Source organism: Podarcis liolepis, assembly GCF_965112155.1.
Source record: "Podarcis liolepis genome assembly, chromosome: 14".
NCBI lineage: Eukaryota > Metazoa > Chordata > Lepidosauria > Squamata > Lacertidae > Podarcis > Podarcis liolepis.
This window is the reverse complement of record NC_139569.1, coordinates 28,863,236-28,889,340: the sequence shown is the minus strand read 5'-3', so window position 1 is coordinate 28,889,340 and position 26,105 is coordinate 28,863,236. Positions and strand designations below refer to the sequence as shown.

The following is a 26,105-nucleotide window of genomic DNA, read 5'->3' as shown; positions in this document are numbered from 1 at the left end:
GGTGGCAGCAGATACACTTTGGAACTCCCTGCCTATTAAGCAGGCACCTTCACTCATTCTTTTTGGGTCCTGCTGTAAGCAATTTTGTTTAGGCAAGCATGTTAAACCTATTTCATCTCTTCCTAGCTACTGTTGGTTTTTATCATCTTTTGGGTGTTTTTAAACACTTGCTTTTAGCAGTTTTTAAATCAAGAATTTCAATGGTTTATTCCATATTTTTGTAAACTAGTAAGGTCTTTTCTTGCAATCAAGCAGTATATAAATTTTGTTAAACAAACAAGCCCACCAGACTGTGTACATGTAATTCATTTAAAGCACATTTTTTACCCTAAAGAATCCAGGGAATTGTAGTTTTGTTCGGGGTGCAGGAAACTGTAACTGTGTGTATATATATATATGTATGTATATATGTGTGTGTGTGTGTGTGTATTCAGCAAGGTCTGGCCCTAACCAGCACCCTGGATGGAGGGCTGCTTGGAAAACCACCATATCTGCCAACTTTCAATTGCACGACAGACGAAAAGGCAGGATATCAATCTACTAAATAAATAGGATACAAATTCAGCAGTCAGCATTACCTGAATTTGCTATCAACCACTTGCGTCAAGACAAGAGCAAAGGATTATATGCACGTTTGCAGCTGCTGCTGGCTTCTGGTCCACTTTTCTATGAAAACCCATTTCCATAATCCCTTTGTCACTACAGAAAACTATTTCCCTGCCTTCCTCATCACGCAAGGTTGCAGCAACCTCTGCCACGTATCTGCCTAACACTGCAACTGCCCCATACATTTCAGCACGGGGGTGGTGCATTCTCACATCAGTTTTATGCTCAGCACGCCGGTCTATTTTTAATTATTTTCTCTCTTTTTTTTTACAAACCTCTTATTAGCTCACAACATTAATAATAAATTAGCAATTGTTGATTAAATTAGGGGATGATTGAACGCCATTGCATATTGATTGAAATTTAGCAATGGCTTTATTGAATAAATAAGAATAAACTTAATTGCTTTTTTATTATTTGCTTAAGAATATTAAAAACAAATGAAGACCTACAGCAACAACAAACTCGTGATTTGTGTATTTCCGTCTTAAGTTACTTACATCCTGCCCTAGAAGAAGATGACCACCACCAAGGCAGGGAGGATGCTGTTTGTTTGTTTTTAATTATTTAAGTGTTTATATTATGCCTTTCCACTAAGAAAGAGATCCAATGATTTTGGCAAACAAAATCAGTTCCAAATAATAAAAACTCTTGAAACCATTTTTTAAAACCCCACCATACCATAAAAGACCCATTAAAAATAAAGAAGCAGGGGATCAAACAAACACACAATGGCACTCATTAAAAGGCATATCAAAGAGTCAGCTACACACTGACTACACATCTTAGCTACACATCTTAGGAGAGCCATGATTCATCCAGCTCCATGATCAGGACATCAGCTTATTCATGCAGCAGGTCCCAGGTTCAATCCTCAGCATCCCCGAGTAGGACACAGAAAGACTCTGGAGAGGTGCTGCCAGTCAATGCACAGCAGCATTCGCCCACCTGTTGCCCTTCAGATGTGTTGAACTGCAACTCAGGTCATCCCTGACCCTTCAAAATTCTGGCTGGGGCTGATAGGAGTTCAAAACATCCTGGGCTTCAACAACACTGAGCTACATGGACCACTGTTTGGCTTAGTAAAATGCAGCTTCTTATTTTACTACTTTGGGACCGTCAGAGGGAAGTCCTAGCTTGTGGAGGGAGGGAATTTGATTGCAGTGGTAATTTCATTTATTTATTGATTTATTTCCCACCCTTCACCACATGGTCACAGGACAGGTTGCAACGTATCAGTATACATATCATACTACCAAAGTACACCAATTAATACAAACTCGATTTCAAATGCTGCCAGACATTAACTCCAGGATCAACTGAGCTGCCAACCAGCGAGGGCGCCATATTGTCCGGAATTCGCTTTGGTTTGCTAGCCTCCTCACCCAGTCCACTACTGATCACAAACACCTGTTCAGAGTGTCAGCTTCCTTACCTGGTTAAGTTAGAAAAGAGAAATAGAGATGGGTGTTATCAATATATTGATGACACTTCCACCCTCTAGTGGTTAATTGATCCCCTATGGCTGCAGAGAAGCCTGTATAAGCTTAAGTCTAGCTCTTCCTGGTAAGGGAATTTTCACCCACACATGTGCCAGCATGTCAAGCACGTGGTCCACCATACAGGTAGCATGAAATGCTCTACCACTGATGTTTTAATTGCCCAACACTGAAGGCTTGAAGATCTTCAAGACCTCCTCCACCTGCTTAGGCAGGGAAGTCTGTTAGGAAGCAGGGTAGGAGGTACAACACGGTCTCTTAAAATTGGATCCATGCTGAACCTGTAGAAGATGGAGCTCAGATAAAAGACAGAAACTCTGCTTCCTTGACTCCCTACCTATGCTGATGCTGTGCTGACAGGACACTGAAAAACTATGACTGAGACAGGCCAACCCTTCTTGCAGGCCTGGCCCTACCATTAGACAGAGTGAAGGGACTGCCTCAGGTGGCAGATGCTGAAGACGGTGGCAGTCTTCTGGTTGTTCCTCCTGAGTCTCTAGGTGTTCCCAACTACTGGGGGACAGAACTGCATGTGCCACACAACTTGCCTTGCATCTCCTAAAAGAATTTGCTGTTCTCAGGTGTGCTAGAGGCACACATTGAAGCAATCTTCAGTTCCCAATCCAGTCTACTTCTTTAAGTGGAATGTGGAAGTGGATGCCATCCTGTTGTTCACCTCCGTCAGCAAAATGTCTAGGGACGAGCCTACCTGCCAGTCTCACTGTACCATATCTTAATTATGTAGACCAGGTTGGTCCCGATTCAGGAACAAGTCCTGGAAGCTACATTTCCCTTTCACTGACCTGTCATTTAGCACCAGCAATTTCAGTGGTCCATTGACAGGGCAACTGAGGTTCCCTTAGATGAGAGGAGGGACAGTTCTTAAGTATCTATACAGAACATCATCCTCCCATCACTGTAACATACCCTACCACTTACGCTGACAACTGGGACACCTCCATCCACACTGCCATAGAGACATGCACTAACCAACAAATGATAGAACGCTTGCTAATAGCAGAATTAAGACAGAAAAGGTTTCAAAAGGTTTCAAATCAATTTCCTATTTAAAGGCCTGCAGTACCAGGAGTGTTAGAGCTGATAACCCTAATTTAAACTGCCAAAGAGCAAAACATATTAACTGCAGCAAAAAAAATTACACGCAATTATTCACTGTCCCCAAACACATCCTGCTTGTGAGCCCAGATCTCACCTGCGCAGAATCACTTCTTTCAGGACCAATAAATCATGCCCCAAATTGTAGCCTGCTCTCACCTGGAATACAGAATTGAGTCCTGCTCTCACAGGGGGACCTTCCTAACAGCCCACTACCTTTGAATAGGGACTATGGCAGGGTGCATTATTTATTTGTGTATTGTTTCTGCAGTCCCAGGGCAACAGCCAGAGGTAATTGAGTGGTCATTCAGGCAGGTGGGATAGGAAGAATTAAGCTCTTTGCAGCTGCTCCTTCTCTGGCCAAGAGAAGGAGCCATGTTGTGCCCCTTTCGCTGTTCAGCATATTGTTATACGCCACCCCAATCTCCAAAGGGTGGTGCAAGAGACTTCAGGGGTTCAGGGTGCTTACCCAGGGCCTGTGTTTCCTTTTGGGAATAAGGCACAGCAAAAACACTGGTATCTTTAGGATACATGGTTTATTTACACAGATAGGTAACCTGAACCTGATGGGGAGAGTTCAGAACATACACATTTCAAGGGGGTTTGCCCTCCCCTGTAAGCATAGCACTGGATTCAAAGAACAGCAAAAAGCCATGCTCTGTGGCTCTTTTGTTCTAGCCAGTCACAACCAGCCTACATCATGTTCTGCCCTCCACTTCTCTGCTTCCCAAACCACTTGCAAAACTGACACTTTTTCCTGTTTGTCTGAAATACCAAGCAACACACAGCTGGAGGAGGGGCCCCTCCCCTCCTGGTCTGGCAGTCTTCACTCACTCTTGGGGTTTTCCTTGATGGGCATCACTGGTCTTTGTCTCTGAATGGCTTGCACTCAGCTGTTCCTGCCAGGCTAGTCTGGCTCGTTAGCAGAAGCTAAACCCAGGAATTTCTGTGCTTGGCGCCGTTTAATCAAACCTTGGTTAATTCTGACTTTTATGAATTCTAAGGATTATGGGTGCCTTGCACCCACAAAACTCTGGCACCCCAACACATAACAAACAATGTGTTTAAAGCTGCTAGACGCAGCACTGTGAGGAGGAAGTTTGACAATTTAAGGGGTGCCACAGAGAAAGTCCTCTCCTGGGCACCATTACATACACAAAGCCCCCTCTGCAAATCTTAATATATGAAGGGAAGGGGTTTGCACCTTTGGCATACATGCCTGGTGCATAGGCCAATGCCATTGTTAGCATTCATCCAAAGTGTAGACCAGTGAGACAGTAGGCAATAGCTGTACTTCAGAAATTATCAGATGTGGTCTCTGGAACACAAGGATGGGGTGCCCTGCCCTCCCCCAATGGTACCCTCTCCTGTCTTATCATGTGCAATTTAACTGCTGGAGTTTGGTTTCTTCCACGTATTCCACCAGTAACAGAATGACAAACTCATGGGGCAGGCAGGGAAGGGAAACAAGGCCCCCCACAAATGTACTAAACTTCAAAGAACTCAAGCTTGTAAAGACAAAGATGGAACAGAGCTGTCTGTTTTCCTCCGTAAGTAGAAAATCAGATATTTAAAGAAAAATGTGCTGTCAGAATGCTGTTCAGAAAATGAGATGGTTCCTCCCTTTATAAATTTATCGTATCTCTAATATCAAAGTGCAGGCGATTAAGCTCACACGGTTCCTTTCTCAAAAGAGCAAATAGCAGCTGACAATAATGGTAGGAGAGGAAAACAAGATATTTTTGACTGTTCCTCCCCTCTCTCTTTTTGGTTCCTTTCTTCTGTAATAGAACTCTCTTTATGAATCACTTTATTCTTTTCAATAAGATACTGTCTGTGCAATCAGGGATGATAAATGGCAAATAATTGTAAACCTGATATTGGTTTTCAATATTGAATTTATCATGCTGTCCTCTTAACACATATTAAATACTTTAAAGAATTTATATATTTGTTAGATCATTCTGAGATTCCACCCACTCCCCCCATAAGTAAAATTTATGAGTTTTCTAGTTTGGGGAAATCTAACGGTTGACAACATCATTAATAACACTGAATAATGATGCTGGCCCCCTTTATAGCCAATCCCCTTTTACTAATCCAAAGGATCCAAATCAAATAACATATATTAGATTTAGGCGCTGAGACCAAAGGAAACAAAATAAAACGCAGTCCCCCTTTCAAACACACTGTGGCTGATTTTACGCAGAGTTTTTGCTCAAGCAAAAAAACAAGGTCTTCATCTGTACATTTCAGACCAAAGGTGCAGAGTCAGGACCTATGCACATGAATGAGCATAGGAAACAGCAGTGGAGACTTGTTCATTAGGGTGAACTGGGCATTGCCCCACCCATCTCAAAAAGCTCCCAGTTAGTCCCCACCTGCCTGCCTTCTTACAAGCAGCCAGGCGGTGGCTCCGCCCATTACTGGCTCTGGCTTTGACTACCCACCCGTCTCCGCTTTCCACCCTGCCAGTTGCGCAGGTACAAGCCACCACGGGGGAAATGTAAGAGGAAGCTATTAGTAATTCCCACAGGCATCTGGTTGGCCACTGTGAAAACAGGATGCTGGACTAGATGGGCCATTGGCCTGATCCAGCAGGCTCATCTTATGTTCTCATGCTACCTACCTGTTCATGCTCTCTTGTTGAGTGTGAGCACAAGTGAGACTTTCTTCCCTCTGAAGCACTCCGAACAGGTAACAGAGAACGGTGGCTGTGAAGAGTGATTGTTGAAAGTATAGAGGAGAATCAAAGCAGGCCAGCTGCTGAGGTCTAAGAGAGAGGTGCCCTTGAAGAAAGTCCCCGTGGGAAGGTTGTTATCCAGAGCAAAGGATTAGGAATACACCTGCTTCAGCATCTTGGAAGTTCTCAACCTGAATAACAGATTCGGTGATATGCAGAAAGGTAGCAGCTGCCCCCCGCCTCCTGGTCCTACTACGTAATACTATTTTGAAGAAAAAGAAATTTGAAGGCTGCCCAGTTTAAAGATTTAAAAAGCCCTAAGAAGGGAGAGCAGGAGTTTCCCATTTAATTAGCAGCTGATAGCAGACTAAGCAGGCACACAGACCACCAGGGCTGGATCTAGAGACGTCAAAGGAGTGATTCAGTTACACGTTGCGAACTCATATAGGGAAATCCAGTAGGGAAAGATGGGGCTCCACAGCGCCATCTGTTGTCAAAAGTGTTATATCGCACATACAACACATATAAAACCCTTTTTCTTTACCAATCTAGCTGAGAGATGGTCACAGTCTTGTTCCCTATCTACTCTTATAAATCAGCATACTGTAAGCAAATCTTATGCAAAGGTGTTCTAAGAAGAGTTCTGCTAAATACCTATCTAGTCCAGCACCCTCTTCGCACAGTGACCAACTTGATGCCTATGGTGGAGGCCCATGCGCAGGACAGAGGTGTGACTCTTTCTTTCTGGAGGTGCACTTTATGCTTTTTGTGAAGAGGGATATCTGTGTGTTTCCACTTTGACTTCTTGAGAAAAACCAGCCTGTCTCAGATTAAGACTCTGACAGACTCCCTGAGCAAAGCCATGACAGTTGAAGATGTTCAAGTCATGCCCTGAAAATAACAGTCGTTTTACTCACTGTCTAGCATGAAGATTCATTCCTGGAGCTTGGAAACTTGCAGAACTGGTCAGGCTTCAGGGTCCTCTTCAGGCACAGAGGGGAATTCAGTGGGGTGCAATTGGAGGATGGGCCAGGCCTGATGCTAATGCCTAATCAACTGAGCAGAACTGATTCTGCTTCAGAGGGTCTCCACCTTCTTGAAACTTTGCTCTGCATCTGTCTCCAGCTCCACCTTCCAGGCGTAGGTTTCCATATGACCCCAGGGCCCAGCAAATGCAAACTAAGTGGGAAATGGAGGAAAAGGCAGGAGAATTTCACATTTTTTGTGGCAGCTAAAGGAACAAGGGTCCCCTGGCAGTTGGTCAACTGGGACATTTTGGGGTTCACTTCCCCCTCTCTCGGGAACAGCTGCTGTTCCACTTACGTTGTCACTTTTGTCAAAGTCTTTAAACTGCATGTTTTGAGTTTTATATAAGAAGCAGCTGCATTTAGATGGTTTCGAAGCATGCTTCCTCCTCCTACACACAGAGAGAAGAGCAGATTGCCTGCTCTTGAAAGCAGACAGGTTGCTTGAAAAGAAGAAGCATGTGAGAATAGTCTGAGGCTGCCTGTGTCAGAACAATGGTTCATGGTTACCTTTATTTTTGGTAAGTTCTTTTTTCTTCTCTTTATTTTCTTTTTGCTCCTCCAGGGCGCCATCCTCTGTGGATCTTCGGTCCGACTGTGGGTTCCATGTGACCCCCTGGTTCTGCCCCTCCTCCCTTTCAATCTGCTTGCCCTGAGACAGAAGGCACGAAGAGGAGCTGCCAGGTAAACCATCTGTCTTCATTATGAAGTGCAATGGATTCCAGTGTGGTGCTTTTCCTCTGTAAAAGAAGATGCCACTGGAAAAAAAGATCTACATGGGGGGAGGGGGTGGGGAGATTGTTCTAACTGTATGCAAAATTATCACGGAGTTTACAACAAGGGAGGTGAAGGGGATTTCAGGTGATCTGGAAGTGTAAAGGTAAAGGACCCCTGGACGGTTAAGTCCAGCCAAAGGCAACTATGGGGTTGTGGCGCTCATCTTGCTTTCAGCCGGCGTTTGTCTGCAGACAGCCTTCTGCGTCATGTGGCCAGCATAACTAAACCACTTCTGGCACAACGGAACGTCGTGATGGAAGCCAGAGCACATGGAAATGCCGTTTACCTTCCCTCCACAGTGGTACCTATTTATCTACTTGCACTGGCATGCTTTCGAACTGCTACGTTGGCAGGAGCTGGGACAAAGCAATGGGAGCTCATCTCCTCACAGGGTTTCGAACCGCAGGCATGGCGAAACTTGGCCCTCCAGCTGTTTTGGAGTACAATTCCCATCATCCCTGATCACTGGTCCTGTTAGCTAGGGATGATGGGAGTTGTAGTCCCAAAACAGCTGGAGGGCCAAGTTTCACCATGCCTGCCCTAGAGGCTTGGTGGAAGGGCTGCAGCTTAAGGGGAAATGCTGTGGCTCAGTGGTAACAGAGTATTCACTGTGCATGCAGGGGGTTCCAGGTACAATCCCAGGCATCTCCAGGAAGGAAAGTACCCTGCCTAAAACCCTAGACAGCCCCTGACAGTGTAGACAATACACTGAATTAGAGGGACAATGGTCTGTTTCAGTGTAAAGCACCTTCCTGTTGGTGGTCTCATATTTATTTATTAGATTATTTATATTATTTATTATGGGTTTCATAATCGTAAAATTAAGAACAAGTAAAGCAATTCAAAACAAATGCAGCACAGTTCGCCAGAAGCGGCTTAGTCATGCTGGCCCCATGACCCAGAAGCTGTACGCCGGCTCCCTCGGCCAATAAAGTGAGATGAGCGCCGCAACCCCAGAGTTGGTCACGCCTGGACCTAATGGTCAGGAGTCCCTTTACCTTTAAAAGCTAAGGAAAACAGAAGAGGTGGGTCGCCCAATAATACCTTGACTGTCAAAGGTCAGATTAGAAAGCACACAGCGGAAAGTGGGTAACAGAAGTGCTAGATGCATCTTTGTGGAGTGGAGGTTCAGCAGTTTAGGAGCTGCCACAGAAAAAGCCCTCTCCTTTTCGGCATTCTCCTTGTTTTCAGACCCTGTGGTATAATTTTGCCTACCTTATTTCCTTCCAACCAGCCTAAATTATTTGAAAACCTAGATCTTGGGGAAATGATAAATTATTCTATGTATGAAAAATTGTTTATATGATTCATTTGCATTACGTATCCCAATGGCAGAATGTGTGTGTGCGTGCATGCATGCCTGCATGTATCACTTAATGTTCAATGGGACAATAAAGCATGAGAATAAAATCAGCCTCAAATAAATTTGACTTCCTTTTAGGTCAGTGTTCCAGACTCCCCGCAGCTGTTTAAATGAAAATAGCTGTTCCTAATGCAAGATCAATGGAGGGGGAGATTGTTTGAATGCACCCAGCTTCTACAGAGAAAGTCCAAAGAGAGGGACAGAAACCAGAGATGGGAATTCACTAATTGCCCTGCAGAGACATTGTGGTGCCCTGGCTAGTCTGGACATGGGAGATGCAGCTGATTTGCATGGATTTTGGCAAACCACTACCTCTCCCTCCCATAGCCTTTGTGAAGATAAAAAGAGATGATGATATACTATAATCTGCTCTAGACTCTTGAGATAACATTCAAAAGAAATCTAAATATAGTCAGGTAGAGTACCTTGGTAGCAGGTAAATGAAGATTACAGTCTCAGGAGAATAAATTCCACTGCTGCTAGTTTGCATTATTGAGGCAGGTCGGGAGGAGAAAACATCAGGGCTGCAGGCCGACAGACACCTTTGTACTTTGAGAAAACAGCAATATCTTTACCGCAAAGCTCTTCCTGTTTTGCATTTGCATTGCCCGACATCAGTGCTGAACAATAATAAAAGCTGACTCACAAAAGTAAAGACCACAAGAAAATCCTGCAAGAACATAATGGAAATGTTGTTGTTATGGACTTTTGTGAGCATAAACAGTTTCCAAAATGAAATTGTCAAGGCTGGAATTTGCTATGCTCTCAAAAGTAAAGTCATTTTAATATTCAAGAGGGCCTCAACCAGTATGGATTTCTGCTACCTTCTCCAGCCTTGTGTTTTGCAATTTCCATTTTTTTAATTATCTGACACATGGGGAGCCACGCAGTGGAGAACAGGGTGAGTGGGGAGGAGAAAAAGACAACTCAATAGGATGAAGGGAAACCAAAGATGGAGGAATGTTCTTAAAATCCTTGGAAGATAAGCCACAGAGTGAAAAGGGCAAGCAAAATATATTTGGGAAGCAGGACTCTTGCACAGCTCCCATTTATTTCAACAGGACTTGTACAGCAGGATGTACAGAGAGCTGAGGATTTCACACTTCTGTTTCTTTGTTTAAAATAATTTATGTTTTGTTCAGAATTAAATCACTCCTGATTTAATTGTTTCATCTTGATATCATTACTCCAGTATAAATACCACTCTTTCAGTTAGTTGTTGGCCACTGACAGGGTATGATCACAAACAATGTTTTTACTCAGCATAATTAAACTGTAATAAAAGGAAGGATGCTCTTACCTCTGTTTCAACATATTTATGGAAGGTGTCATGGGCTTTGAAGATGCTCAAACTCAGGATGAAAGGGAGAAATGCAATAAGAGGAAGGCACGCTTGGCAAACCTTCACCATGATCAACTGCCATCCAGAAACCTATGTCCCCACTGTGGAAGGACGCGTGGATCCAGAATTGGCCTCCACAGTCACTTATGAACCCACTGTTAAAACCATGTTTATAGAAGTTTATGGAATCTTATTTGGCTGTGAGTGATCACCAAAGAAGATGAAAGTGAAAGAAGAAACAGCTTTTCAAGAGGATGAAATGTCATGACCTCGGGGTCAGATTTACCTTCTTTGGGAAATGAGCTTGGGATTCAGAGTGGGAGAGGGAATTGCCCTCTGGATCAGTACCAGAAGCCCCTAACCTACTGAAAGCACTTCTGCAAATAGAATCTGTGTACCCAGTTCCCCTCTGACCCACATCTGACTCAAAGGGCTCCATCACATGAGTCCCAGAGTCTCACTCACCTTGTCAGATTCAAAGGTTGCCAGAGAAATCTAGGCCCCTTGAAGTAAAGGCAGAGCTAGCTACTGAGAGGGAGCTGCAATCTAAATAACTGGTGCTGAAGCAACATCTGAGCAGTGCTTGAGCCCTGCGTGGAGCTGTCCAGGGTACTACTGCCTTGCCTCTGCTTGTTCTGCCTTGCCTCTGCTTGAGATTGATGCTTGAATGAATGTGTTGAATCTCAGCTTTACTCCAAACACTGCATTTCCTGTGCATGATAGTGGCATTTTGCTGATGTGCTGTAAAGCAATCATACACATGCCCTCTGGATTTTTAATGTGCAATCTATTAAATTATTACCAAATGGTGTGAAGCCCATTTTGTTTTACAAATGAAATACAGACTGAAGACAACAGAATCCTGCACTGACAGCTGATGGGCAATGCACCAGGATGAGCATGAAGATTTGGCTGCCATCCTGCCAAAAACACTCAGATCAATGAATAACCTCCGGCAAGTCATTTGACCTTCATGTGCCTTTGCCAGTTCAACCAGGAGTCTGCAAAAAAACAAAAAAACAACAACTCATAGCACCTTGGTGTAATGCCGATCGTCTTTCTGCATGAGCAAACGCCTTCTGTAAAAATGCAAGCAGGATGACACAGTTCATTCCTTCCTTTTCTTGAGTGATCAGCAAATAAATCTATCAACTTGCTTCTGTAAGCTTCATCCTCGTGATGGGTGACTGCATCATAGTTTTCACCGGCATACTTAGAGGTTTGTCAGCATAAACTATGTTTTTATGCCTCTCTGGAAGAAAACACAAAGAACAGATGGAGGCCGTATGTACTGTGCAAAAATAAAAAAAATATTCACCACGAAAATCCAAATTCTGCAAATGAGATGCACATGTAGAATTAGTCATATTGACACGCATTTGTTTTGCATAACTTACTATTTATCCAAGAAGCGGGTTTTGAAAGGAATTGGGAGATGGTTTAGAATGGGCTTAGAAAAGAGGTGAGATAGATATAAGGTTCTAGCAAACCGTCTCTGCTTAAAGTACACCCATTAAAGATAATGGACGAAAGTAAGTAATGGTCTTTAATTTCAATGGGTCTACTCTGAGTATGACTAACACTAGATACAACTTGGAGATAGGTGAGGCAAAGGAAAAACAGCAGCCAGCATTAGCAGAGGGATAATGAACTATCCAGGGTGCTGAAGCTCAGTGCATTAACTACACCATGGAAAAAGCAGCAGTTCACACACATAACCAACAGTGCATGGGAGTTGTCCCCACCCCTACCCATAGCTACATGTTTTGTCAGCCAAGAGCCTTCAGGTGTTGCATTTTTAAAAAATAAGGACTCACACAAATGCAATTCCCCATTCACTCTCCATTTTACATCAAGCCACCACCATTTAACAACTATTCCATGCCAACCAAGAGTGATTTATGTGTTATAGCTGTTATAAATTATTTTATTTTAAAAGCTTGCTCATTGCTTTCTCTCTTTTTTTCTAGGGTCCATGAAATATTTTTTTCTGTTTCTATAGTCTTAGATAAAGAGGCATGAATATCACCTGCCATTCAGATTTTATTTTATTTGCTCCTGTAGTTTATAATGCTCATTTCACTATGGTTTCCCATAAAAGCAAGTTATAGCTTCTAAGGTATTAAGGACAGCATTTAAAAAAGGCTGTAACTTGGAAGGAGAAGGTAGCCTTGTACTGAAATCTGAGGAGTGTTTCATTGTGCTCGTTACCAAAACATCAGCAGAAGAGGGAGAATCTGGGTTTCACGTCTAGTTCAGATAGGCCCATATTTGACCAACAGTACAATGGAGAAGTTCCAAAATTTAAAGGTCCGCACCCCCATTCCTGACAGGCTGGGCCATGGCTATTTCCGAAATAGGTTTGGTTGCTTTGCTGTGTATATAAAAGTCCACCTACAAATGGAAGAATGCTCCCTTGCCCTCACATTCTTGAGCTGTGATGTTGAGGTGAAATTGATGGATTCCTTTTTAGCCACCGATCATGAGAAATTAAATGAGGAGGCAATCGACCTCCATTGAACTCTTTCCAGTTGTCATTTGCGGTACAAATGAGATAAGAAGAGTTTTTCTTAGCGGCTAAAGGATGTGCATTAAAATTCAAGAGAGAAAGGTGCCGGGGGGCGGCAGGTGTGATAATCAACCAGCACTTTCTCCTCCTAACTAAGGTGGACCTGATTCTGAAGTGGTTTACATGAATAGTCAGGCATTGCCTGGAAAAAGGTAAAGGCCCTTGTGGGGAGATACATGAGTTAAGGCACACTATCTGGCTTCATTTCCCATATTATAGCCAGTCCATCCACCCGAGTTGTTGGCTGCTGTGTTTGGAACAACTGAGGTAAAAAGGCTGTGAGGGCCAGTAGGACATAGTAGTTTGAAGGCCAGACTAGAACGGGAAAGATTCTGGTTCCAATTCCTGCTCAGCCCCATGCTCACAGGGCAATCTTGGACCAAGCACCTTCTCTGAGCCAAATCTACCAAACAAGGTTGTTGTGTGGAATAAATGAGGGGCTTAGACCCACGTAAACTACCCTGGACTACTTAGGAGAAAGAGATTTTTTTTTTAATCCAATAAAAATAAAAGCTCCATCCATGCAGTGCCTTCAACATTCTGATTTGCTGTAGGTAATAGAAGAAAGTAATATTAAACCATCTATCAAACTTCCTGATCTTAATGGCAGTTTGGGAAACTAAAATTAAAAAAATTCAGCAGCTCAGTTCCAGACAGTTTACTCGGAAGTAGGTCCTATTTAATGCAATGGGGTTTATCCTCTAGCACATGTGCATAGAACTGGAGTTTAAGGTTGCAATTCTATGCAGACTTAGCTATGCCCAAGACCATTGATTTTCAAGGGCTTAAGTATGTGTCAGGGTCAGGCTGCAATTAAAATAAAAGTAATATGCAGCTTGGTTTGACAGTAAAACAATTTAATCCAGAGATAAAGTGTAAAGTTGACTCTTAAACACATGGCAGCAAAAACAAAGAGCTATGGCAAGCAAGATATTTCTATACAACCAGTAATGTTCATAAGCTGGTCTTGTAATTTCATGTTCCACTACTTGAATCCTTCCAATAAATTGAGGGATTTGTTTACGTTGTTGTTTTGTAGGGAAACACTTAATTTCTTGTTTATTTTGAAGACAATCTGCTTATGTTGTTATCACGGACTTGAGTGGATTTGTGTCTGTTGCATCTGGGCAAAGGAAACTCCCCATCATATAGCTTATCTTTACTGTATTAGTGAAACAGTGACTCCTAGTGACAAAAATGGAAAATGCATCCTGATGACTTGCAGACAGGCACCAGGACATTCTGCTAAATTATCTTCAGAGCAAAGGGTTCTTGGATTTCCAGAATTGGGGTTTTGTGAATCTTTGGCTGAAATTCTAAAACACTTAACTTGGAGCAAGCCTCACTAAACCCAGTGGGGCTTACTCCTGAGTGAACATTCATGGGATTGCATTGCACAATTCTTAACATCTTCGTTTCAACCCTGAAACCAACCAGAGCAGTTCCTTTTGCTGTTGGCAACATGTTTCTGGAGACTAGCTGCATTTGGTTATTTTAATTTTCCGTATGTGATGAAAGGCATTAGTCTTGCCTGATGGAGAGAGGTTGGGAGGGGAACTTCTGTAATACGTGGATGACATAAAGTGCAACAGAGTTGTCATTAAAATGTCAAAAGATGATACATTACAGCTGTATTTATGTAGGAAAGCGGTGTTGTGTATATCTCTGTCAATTTATTTCTCTTCTTTATTTAATAATTGATAACGGCTCTGGCATGCCACCCAAAATCAAGATACTAATCAAGTAAAAAATGACAGCATTTTGTCTATTCCAGTCTCCTCTGAGCCGGACAGCTAGCTGCAATGTCAGTCTCCTGTTTCCATTTTTCAACAACAGATCCAGTTCTCAAGTTAATCCTGATGGGTTGGGACAAGATCACTCCTAAAACCACCTCTGCCAGGGGACCAAATCACAGTCTTCAATTCATTCCCTTTTGAACTCTGTTTGCCTAAAAGGATCCAATGAACTTGGAAAACTTATTTTCAGACGCTCCTAATAAAGAGATTGCCTGTTAATGAATTTCTTCTTTATTTAAATAGACCAGAACTGCTGCCTCTGGCTTTTAGTCGCTTTGGTTTTGTGCACTGCCTTGGATTTATAAATTTATGAATGAATGTATTGATTTATACGTTAATTTTTAGTTCCGTTTTCCCCACCACCTCTTTTTTTCTCTCAATAGCTTACTTTATTATCATTGCCTGCCACCTCGGAGGCCTTGATTTTTGCAGGGAAATGCTGGCAAAATACCAGCCTAACCCGCCGCACAGGGTTGTTGTTGAAATTTAAGTGACGGGAGAACTGAGTAGGTCCCTTTCAGTCCCTTACAGAAAAGGCTCGGTAGAAATGTAATGTGATGTAACTTAATTATTCTCACCATGAGGAGGAATGGGGCGAAATTAACCATGCCCATTAACAGGCAGCCCTGTTTAGGGAAGTTTTTAAAGTTTGATATTTTATCACATTTTTTAATTCTTCTACTGGGAGCAGCCCAGAGTGGCTGGGGTATAAATATATTACTATTATTATTATTATTCTATTCTGACGATGGGGTTTACTAAACTGCCCAAGGCTGTAACCGTGAGGGTGGAAAGCGAATAGACGCAAACGGCCTCATCCCCTCAGGGAATTTCTCCCCTCAGGAAAACATGCCCGCCATTTTAAGGCGGCCCCGCCCCTTTCTGATCTCGCGCCGCGGCCCCGCCTCCCTGTTTCTCTCAGAGGTAGCCCCGCCTCTTCTTTCCGGCCTCCCCGTTTGCCCCTAGCCCGCCTCCACGTTCCTCTCAGGACGGGCGGCGGCGGCGACGAATCAGGGCGGTGGGACGGCGCAGGGCGGTCGTTTGGAGGTGTGGCTTTCCCGCTCGAGCCCGCTCCCGCAGGCCCTCTCTCTCTCCCGCGCGCCCCTCCCTCCCTCTCCAGATGCAGCGGACGGAGAAGGTGCTCCAGCTGCGGGGCCTACTGGGCCGCTCCGTGCGGGTGGTGCGCGAGCATTACCTGAGGCCCGACGTGCCTTGCGGCAGCGCCCTCTGCCGGGCGGACTGTCCCCGCGGTAGGTGGGCGGGGCGAAGGAGGGTGGGCGGGGCACCGGTCTGTAAGCTGAAAGGAGGTGGGGCTTGGCCATTGAGGCGGGGCATGGTGTCATGTTTGGGTGGGGCAGGGAGGGGAAATGTCTATCCAAGGCTCATGCCTGATTTGGTATTTTTAAATTATTATTTATTACATTTATACTTCACTTTTCCTCCAAGGAGCTCTGCATAAGTCTCTCCCTCCCCATTTTGTCCTAACAGCAACCCTGTGAAACAGTTACAGATAGGTAGCCGTGTTGGTCTGCCATAGTCAAAATAAAAAATTCCTTCCAGTAGCACCTTAAAGACCAACTAAGTTAGTTCTTGGTATGAGCTTTCGTGTGCATGCACACTTCTTCAGATACATCTGAAGAAGTGTATCTGAAGAAGTGTGCATGCACACGAAAGCTCATACCAAGAACTAACTTAGTTGGTCTTTAAGGTGCTACTGGAAGGAATTTTTTATTTTGCCTGTGAGGCAGGTTTTTGCTGAGAGACCCAAGATCAAGCAGTGAGTTTCATGGCTGAGCAGGAATTTGAACCCTGTCCTCCTAAACTACACCAAACTGGCTAATGCAGGAAAAGAGGTCACTGGGCATATGCAAAGTGTTTTCCTTGCTCCCTATTCAAAAGAGCAGGAAAGTGTTTGGCGGTTTATTACGTTTTTATATGTGTTGGAAGCCGCCCAACTGGCAACCCAGCCAGATAGGCAGGGTATTATATAAAAATATTGTTATTGTTATTATTGTTATTATGGAAGGGTTTAACTTTAGTACATGTGAATGGGAAAAGGAGTGGGGGGGTGCTTCTGTGTAAGACACACACAATTGCTTATTCTACATGCACATACATGAATGGCCAGAGCTCCCTGGTTGAGGGCCTGACATCCTCAAGTAGCTTTGGGAAAGGCTATATGTGGGCCATAATGAGCTAGATTGACCAGATATCTGACTTGGTATAATCTTCCTGAATTCGTATATTTCAGCTCCATGCACGTGGCTTAGTTATCCCTCTTTGGGCATTCACTAGGGTGGGAGGAAAGCGTCTGTGGTGCTTTATTTCATTTCTTTTAGGAAGCGGTAGAGTGCCATTTCCAACAGAACTCATGAGTACATAACTGGGGATGTGGTAGTTGTCCGGGATGAATAAAACAGGAGGAGAGGAGCATGATTGTCAACATATACACACAAAATTATACTACTAGAACAGGAGTAGCTGATGTGGTGGCCTCTGGATGTTTTGAACTCCAACTCCCAGGATCTCTGACTATTTCTACGTTGGCAGATTCTAGAATCGGGAGGGCACCACGTTGGCTATCCTAGTAAGGAGAACATAAGAACCACCCTGCAGGATTGGGTCAGAAGGCCCATCTCCTCCAACATCCTGCTTTCTGTAGTGACCGGTTAAATGCCTTTGGGAATTCCACAGACAAACTGGACCCCTTGTCCATGGATGTTCCATGGAGCCATTGTGACTCCTCACATCAACTGTAGTAGCACCCTTAAGCAGCTCCTGTGCCTTTCAGTGCGATTGGTTTTGGATTTCATGTTGGTGCTAAAGAAGCAGGGCCCAAATAAGCAGGAGGAAGGATTTGTTTATTTATTTATATCCTGCTTCTCCAGGCAATGCAAAGTAGTTCACAAATATTACCAAGGTGGTTACATTTACTCAATACATTTACTAAACAACAGCATAAAGAATCCTCATAAAAACAAACATCAAACAAGGCAGCAATTAACAAAAAGCAAAAAATAAAATAAAAATCCCAATCCAGACCACCAAAGAGAAAACCCAAAGCAATGATTGTTTTAAAACTCCAGGCCTGGTCCAGCATTTAAAAGCAGCCATAAGATCTGTTAGCATCCACTAAAAAGGAAACCAGTTGTACGTACCACCAAGACTGGGAGAGGGGCATCACAAAAAAAGGCTCTGTCTTTTGTGCCTGGGAATTTGCTTGAGCTTAATGGCAGGGCTTCCAAATGGGGCCCCTGTGGGTGAACTTCGGTCCCAGGCAGGTTCACACAACTGCAGGCAGTCCTTTGAATAACTGCTTCCAAACTTCTGGAGCTTTAAAGGGTAACCACCAGCATTTTAAATTGGGCCCAGAAATGCGTAAGTGCCCAGTGTAGCTGGTACAGAATGAGTATTAGGCGCTCCAGCTGCTTGGCCCTCAAAACATCTGGGCAGCTGAATTTTACACCTGTTGTAGCTTCTGAACCATCTTCAAATGCAGGCCCATGTAGAGTGCATTATAGTAGTCTAATCTAGACATAACCAGGGCATGAATGAGGCAAGGTTTGCTTTCTTGAGATAGGACTGGAGCTGGCAAATCAGGCAAAGGTGATAAAAAGCACTGCTGGTAACAGATAGCACCTATGTCTCTAGTGATAGCACTAGATCCAGGAGGACACCCCAGCCCAAAGTTCAGACTTGGTCTTTCTGGGGGAATGCATCCCTATCCAGTACTGGGCACACAGCTCCCTCCAGATCAACAGATTTTCTCTCCCACAGTATTTCCATCTTGTCTTATTACGTTTCTGTACAAACACAATCCATTGATTGAATCAGACTGTACCTATCTGCCCATTGTAATTTTTATCATAGGAATGAATCACTGGATGTTCCAAGAATAAAACTTGTAATTTGCAACTCTTCCAGTACGAATTTAGGGATTCTTGTATATTTTTTGAGGCTCGTTGCTAACTTTGTTGTAGCAAGTGGGTGTTAGAAAATCAGAAATGCTGTGTAGCAATGCACAGAAGATCCAACATCTCTCTTACATTATTTTCCATCAGAATTTAAGGTCAAATGGTTTATACCAAGTAGAATAAACCCTTTTGCCCTTTCCCCTGAAAGTAAATTGATTGGTAGCCTTTACTTTGAAGCAGCATATGCCTTTACTATTCAAATAAGGTTTCTGTCCTTGTTGCCAGGTTGTTACTGCAGTGTGCCCTCTTTTTGACCTCAATCACCATTCATAAAGTGAGAAAGACTTAATGCCATCTAGGACTATCTGTCCATTAGAAGGATGGATTTGAGGCTCTCTGGGACCATATAATTTTTAGTATGTACAGAGCACCTTTTGCCAACCTGTTGGCGTCCAGATGTTCTGAACTACAACCCACACCAGCCTGCTGGGAATTGTAATCCAAAAATCTGGAGGCCAAGAGGTGGACGAAGGGTAGTACAGAGTAAAATTAGTGAGCCAGCACTATTTTCCCCTCTCTTCTTTCCACTCCTTTCAGAAAACCCACCTTGTCCGACCTCTTGATGCTTTTGAACTATAAATCCCATAATATGTGACCCTTGTCTGTCCTGGCTGGGGCTCATGGGAGTTGGAGGGCAACAGCTGAAGGGCACCAGCTTCCCCCTCTCCACCTTGCTTACTGCAACTAAAGCTGTAACCCACAGTATGCAGGTATAACTGAAATATGACTGCATGTTGTTCCCTTGTTTACCATACTCTACCCTTCTCCATTATAGGTTTTCCCTTATAGTCTACAAGACTGTACGCGCCTCAGTGTGGAGACACGTGCTTTGTAAAGCACAACACAGTCTTGTTGTTGTTGTTTAGTCGTTTAGTCGTGTCCGACTCTTCGTGACCCCTTGGTCCAGAGCACGCCAGGCACTCCTGTCTTCCACTGCCTCCCGCAGTTTGGTCAAACTCATGCTGGTAGCTTCGATAACACTATCCAACCATCTCGTCCTTTGTTGTCCCCTTCTCCTTGTGCCCTCTATCTTTCCCAACATCAGGGTCTTTTCCTTAAGAATGGATAGGTTTGATCTTCTTGCAGTCCATGGGACACTCAAGAGTCTCCTCCAGAACCATAATTCTTAGAGGCCATAAATAAATAAGCAAACAGTAACACTTTGAATTCTGTTTCAGGTGAGAAATTATTGTCCGACGATCTGACCCACTATGTTGTACCTGACTGGAAGGTTGTCCAAGATTATCTGGAGATACTGGAGTTCCTGGAGCTCAGGGGGATTGTTTTCATGCAAACAGCATGTCAAGCAGTGCAGCATCAGAGAGGGCGCAGGTATCTTGATTTTTCACGAAGCCTCCTGCATGCTTCAAGTTCCTCCAAAAATAAAATGATAAATATTTGAGCATTCAGTCCTGCTCTGCATTACCCCAAGCCAGGAAGACTCGGCAGATCATCTTAAGAGGAGCACTATCACTTTTATAGGAACCGCAGGCTCCTCTCCTTCCTGGCTCTCAGCCAAGTCCTGACCTGGGCAGGTGCTTCTCACATGTTTCTCTGTCTTCCCGAGTAGCCTTATTTGCAGCTAGCGCATGAAATTCCTGCCCGGATCACTGTTTCCCCTGCATCACTGTTTCCCCTGGTTCTGTGTTGGAGATGGGTGAATCCAATGGCTCTTTGTGGTCAGTGCCGGGGTAGAGATCCATTGGAGGGTCCTGTTGCACTGGTGGAAACTCAGCACCCAACAAACTCTGCATTGTGCAACCTGTTGCACAACAAAGCTGAACTGCTTATGCATTCTCTTGTGCAACAGCGGTCCATTGGCACAAAACATTTCTCCAGTGGAACAAGCATTCCACTAAATAACTTTAACTTAGTGCTACATTGGATACAGCCTCCCGTCTTTCTTAGATGGCGAGCCCTTTGGGTAGAGATTGGCCATGCCTCTTTTTTTGTCAAAAGCGCCATATCCTTAGATGCCTCTCTATAAACAATACATGTGGCAGATTTATTTCAGCTTCACAATGACACTGTAAATGCCAAGAAATAATAGAACCGAACTGTGAAATGTCTTTTACTCCCCTTCCTTTTTTTAGACTTACAAAGGTTAATATTATGCTACAGCAATTTTGTGAGCACATCTGTATTTCAGATGCCCTTGGGACCCCAAAGGTTAATCAGGGATTTCTCTCACTGACATTAATTATAGCATTATTATCTATGAATATATTTCAGAGGTAATGGCAGTATTCTAATCCTCAGTCATAACAAGGCAATTTAATGAAAATACATAATGCTTTCTTCCCGCCAGCATTTTTTATTCTATTTTTTTGACCTTCGACCACTCCCCAGGTTGAGATAAAGTTTTCATGTGGGTCTCTTTTAAAAATATTTCTGATTGTGACACAAGGTCTGGCCCTTGTCTTTCTGCATGGCCTTTTTTAAATTCTGGGATTTGAGAGGGGGCGGGGGTCTTAGGTGGGGGGGAAAGCTACAGCCTACAAGCCGCTGGTCCAACATCAGTCACTTTATTTGATGGAGCTAATTTGGCATCCGCGAGATGAGGTTCACATATCTGCAGAGTGGCTATTCATTTTTGAAACCCCAGCCAGCCATTTCTTCATTGTGCATTAATTACTTAGCTGCCACCTTTATTATACCAACGGTTATGCATATTTTTCAATGTTTAATGCTTCAGGTTTCACCCCACCGACCCCCACCCAACTTTGCAGGCTTTGTTTTCAGCATTGCACTTTTGTGAGACTTGATATATAGAACAGTGGCTAGGATCTGTGATTATATTCATCATATTTTGTACTGATAAGAGTTGTACGGCCCAATTCAGATGTCGGGAACTATAGCAGGAATGGTGCAGTTTCTTCCTGAAATGATCAGTAGGGATAGGAAGGGGACACATTTGTTTTGAGTTTTTCCCAAAGGGGTATAGAACATGGGGGCATAAGCAGAGCTGTACATGTGAATCTACTGGGACACGGGTGGCGCTGTGGGTTAAACCACAGAGCCTAGGACTTGCCGATCAGAAGGTCGCCGGTTTGAATCCCTACGGCGGGGTGAGCTCCCGTTGCTCGGTCCCTGCTCCTGCTAACCTAGCAGTTCGAAAGCACGTCAAAGTGCAAGTAGATAAATAGGTACCACTCCGGTGGGAAGGTAAACAGCGTTTCCATGCGCTGCTCTGGTTCGCCAGAAGCGGCTTAGTCATGCTGGCCACATGACCTGGAAGCTGTACGCTGGCTCCCTTGGCCAATAAAGCGACATGAGCGCTGCAGCCCCAGAGTCAGCCACGACTGGACCTAATGGTCAGGGGTCCTTTTACCTGTACCTTTACCTTACATGTGAATCTTGGTGGTGCACTCTCCTTCCTTAGAGGTTTTTAAGCAGAGGTTGAATGGCTACCTGTCAGGGATTCTTTAGCTGCGATTCCTGTGAACTGCGGGTATAGGGTGGTATACAAATTTAACATATCATATTAATTCCTGCATTGCAGGGGGTTGGACTGAATGACCTTCCTGGTCCCTTCCAGCTCTGCAGTTCTGTGATTCTGTCTCTGCATCAACCCATTCTATCCTGCTCTGTTTTGCAATAAGGGAAAGCAGCAAACAGGCTGTACAGCTCAGGCAGTGCTGTTGGGAACACAATGCTCTGAAGTTCCTCCAGCAAGGGAAGAGCTGAAATTAAGTCTTTAAACTGTAATAGCTGGTAGTGCTGCCTGATGGTTAGCACCCCCTGTGCTGCAAGATGATTATTGACTTAAAAGGGGCCCAGCCTTCTCCAATAGTCTCCTACTGAGACCTAAGGAAGGTGAGTCTCAGGCTTTCCTGGGTCTTCTGCAATGGAGTCCTCTGAGTTAGAGGACAGCAGTGCCACATCCTCAGGCTGCGGCAAAAAAAAAGCATTATGCATTTTCATCAGCTAGCAGTACTTCCAGGGCTGGCCCTGCCTGCACCTCCCCTTCTGGTTCAGAATCCTCCCTTGATCACCCAGTGAAGAGGAATCTGACTCCTGGCCCCTGGTACTCTCCGCATCAGCAGCTTCTAGTATTTGCAGGGTAAGGAGGCAACTCTGAAATCTCTCTGTGCACATCCTTGTATTGGCCCTGTTTGGTAGAGAAATAAGTCTAATTTAAATTTAAATTTTATAATTTAAATTTTAACAATTCGTAATTAATCATAATTTTAAAATTAATAAACTTAAATTGCACTTTTGTTTAAATCATTTTAGTGGATATTGATTGTACAGGGATGCATTTAAAGATTAGATCAGATTGAAAAGTTGATTCATCGTCAATGTTATTGTGAGTTACTGCTTTTAAAGGACCTATAACTTTCTAAACACGGTGCGCAGATTAAAATATCATACATTCCCTGCCCCGCAGGATCAGAATGTAAAAAGCACAATAGAAAAGGAACGGGGAGGAATGAAGAAAGAAAGCAAATTGTATTTATTTGATTCCTTACCCACCCTTTAATAAAACGTACCAATAATAAAAATAGAGCTATTTTCTTAATTTATACTATAATTGATATAAAAATTTCTGATCGTATAAAAGTTATAATGTTACTGTTACAGTAGTACTAAATTTGAATACAATATGGATGAATATTTAGATACTTAACAATGAGTTGTTTGGCAGCAATAGGAGTACCTTTGGGTGCTAACTACATGCACAAGATGGTCTGTGGATTAATGATCCTTTGTTAAAATGAATGTTACCATTTATAAATAATACAGCTGTAATGCTTTGGCAGAGTGACATTTGACTTCTTTCTTTCACAGACAGTACAATAAACTGCGAAATTTGGTGAGGGATGCCCGCCATGATTGCATTATGTTTTTTAATGAATTCCAGCTGCTTTCTTACTTGCCAAGAGAGAGGGGAGAATCTTTGGAGAAGTGGCAGACAAGGTATGTGCTGAATATGAGGTTGTGTCGCCAGTTTAAAAGCATCAGTAAAATTATTAGAAAACTGTGTCCAGCAACTCTCCACCCTTGAGGTTCAGCCCTGGTCAGTGGGTGACTGACCCATAAGAAGCTTGTTAATTATACTAAAATAGAAAGCCTTTATAATGACTCAGTCTTACACATTTATGATGTCAAAATGAAGGCAAAAATGTAACAGGACATGGAGTGGTAATTGTGAAGGTTTGCTCTCCTAGGAGTATTTACAATGCATCCGTTTGGTACTATAATCACTTTGCGGGTCAGATGCCCATCGTCATGGTAACAGATGATGAAGATTCCATCCAGCAACTTGGAAGTGAAACAGAAGGTGTTTTTGTGATTTCATTCAAGGTAATCTTTCTGTACTGTAATGGCAAATGAAACAGTTCAGTACTTGATGTTTGCCTGCAGAAATGCCTCTGTGCCTTTTATTCGCTCTTTTGCATTAAAGCAACATGGATAGAATGGACCCGTTTTGTAGTAAAACATCAGAACTGTTCGGTAACACACAAGGGCATGGAAAAGTAAATGTTCCTTCTAGAGAGAAAGGAGATGACGTAAATGTTCTCTTAACACAGCTTAGTTCTTCCTAAAGCCTTATATAGTCACATACCTTTACGGGACCAAATTATTTCATCTTGCCTCTGCTCTATATCTTGGGATTGGCAAATACTATGTACAGTGGTACCTTGCAAGACGAATGCCTCGCAAGACAAAAAACCCGCTAGATGAAAGGGTTTTTGGTTTTTTGAGTTGCTTCGCAAGACGATTTTCCCTATGAGCTTGCTTCGCAAGACGGAAACGTCTTGCAAGTTTGTTTCCTTTTTCTTAACACCGTTAATACAGTTGCGACTTGACTTCGAGGAGCAACTCATAGAACGCGGTGTGGTAGCCTTTTTTGAGGTTTTTAAAGACTTTGGTGATTTTTGAAGCTTTTCCAAAACTTCCCCGACACCGTGCTTCGCAAGACGAAAAGAATCACAAGACGACAAAACTCGTGGAACGAATTAATTTCGTCTTGCGAGGCACCACTGTATGTGGCTCTTCAGAGGGATGACTTAGCTCTTTGCATCCCTGTATTTTAGCAGATACAGTTGCCGTCTTTATTGAGAGATCCATTGTGGTACATGGTTAAGGTTGAACATGGAGCAGCAGGATGACCCAGTAATTTCACTAATTTCACTTTAGGATTACTATTTCTGCCTTATTTATTAGGGCTTCCAACATGGACTGGTCCTGTTATGAATTGCCCGTTTACGAATTACAGGGATAATCTCCTTCCTCTTTTTCTGTCCGTGCACAGAATTATCTGGACAACTTTTGGCCTGACTTAAAAGCTGCTCACGAGCTTTTTGAGTCTATAGTCCACTCACGGCGCGAACGGGAGAATGAAAGTCAAGAGAATCACGGAAGGGAGTACCCTGAACATGTCCCTGTGGAAATGCTGGAAGCAGGGATCAAATCGGGGAGATACATACAGGTTCTGTTTTATTTCTTTATTTCATTTTTTAAAGCATTCCCTGCTTTTTGAGGAACTTCCTTCACAAAGCAGCATACAATCTCCAATTAAAAAAAAACAAGTTTGCATGACAATAAAACATGAAAATACAGAATATGGTACAGCTAAACAGTAAACCAGTATGAAAAGAAAGAGAGTATAAATATCAAACATAATGCAGATCATAAAAAAATAGTTTTAAGGCATAAAAGCCAACAAGAGTTAAAATCTGCAGATTTGAAATAGGCTGATTTGAGAAGAAAAGTTCTCAGCAGTTATAGAAAATGGAGCAATGTTGGGGCTTGTTTCACTTCTAACAGAAGAGAATTTAAGAGAACTGGTGCCTGATTGCTCAAAGCACATGCCTGAGTCCCACTATGCTTTACTGCAGAGGCACCAGCAAGAGATCTTCATCCATAGATCTAAGTGAGCAGGCTAGGGAGAGGCAGTTTCTCAGATGTGCATAGGGAAATGAAAGCCTGCCATTAAATAACTGAGTATTTTTTCACAGAGCCAAAACCTTTCCAGATCAGTCTAATGGACAGTTGGTTTCATGGCTGTTAACTCCACCAATACAACATGTAGTGAACATAAGAAGAGCCTACTGGATCAGGCCAGTGACTCATCTAGTCCAGCATCCTATTTTCACAATGAGCAATGTTGTAAACAAAAATTGTCCTTTTCCCTTATAGGGTATTCAAGAGCCCATGTAGAGTCCTTACGTAGGTTCCCTATTGGTAGGAGAAGATAACAGAGGCCAACCAGAGAATATTGAGAAGCAAAGCAGCTAGTAAGCTTGATCTTTATTGATCTGTTGCAACAGGGTCCTCCCCTCACCCGCAGGGAGGAGGAGGAACCCAGAAAAATGGCGTGCAAGGCCTTATAAAGACTTTTGAAATTG

At 43.3% G+C, this 26,105-nt stretch overlaps 2 protein-coding genes and 1 long non-coding RNA gene across 6 annotated transcripts in view; 2 read left to right on the top strand and 1 right to left on the bottom strand.

Annotated features, from left to right (window-relative positions):
* Positions 1-26,105, top strand: part of TIGD1 (tigger transposable element derived 1) — a 57,862-nt gene that overhangs the window by 4,674 nt on the left and 27,083 nt on the right. The window lies entirely within an intron of this gene.
* On the bottom strand, positions 1,777-15,844 carry LOC310693322. 2 transcript variants are annotated; one of them, XR_014519061.1, is made up of 5 exons: positions 15,737-15,844; positions 10,877-11,663; positions 9,495-9,739; positions 4,023-7,669; positions 1,777-3,965 (listed from the first exon to the last, which is right to left on the bottom strand). It is a non-coding gene; the product is annotated as an uncharacterized lncRNA (long non-coding RNA). The 2 variants fall into 2 exon arrangements; XR_014519062.1 differs by lacking the exon at positions 15,737-15,844 and having other exon boundaries at positions 1,777-2,041; positions 6,822-7,669; positions 9,495-14,408.
* Positions 15,743-26,105, top strand: part of DIS3L (DIS3 like exosome 3'-5' exoribonuclease) — a 23,112-nt gene continuing 12,749 nt past the window's right edge. The window contains exons 1-5 of one of the 3 annotated variants that reach the window (XM_083475013.1): positions 15,743-15,823; positions 19,929-20,082; positions 23,542-23,670; positions 23,922-24,057; positions 25,010-25,186. In XM_083475013.1, the coding sequence (XP_083331139.1) occupies positions 20,039-20,082; positions 23,542-23,670; positions 23,922-24,057; positions 25,010-25,186 (486 nt within the window). In that variant the 5' untranslated portion in view covers positions 15,743-15,823; positions 19,929-20,038. Of the gene's footprint in view, positions 15,824-15,893; positions 16,027-19,315; positions 19,461-19,928; positions 20,083-23,541; positions 23,671-23,921; positions 24,058-25,009; positions 25,187-26,105 lie in introns of those variants that run through there. The other 2 variants (XM_083475011.1, XM_083475012.1) reach the window with 2 other exon arrangements.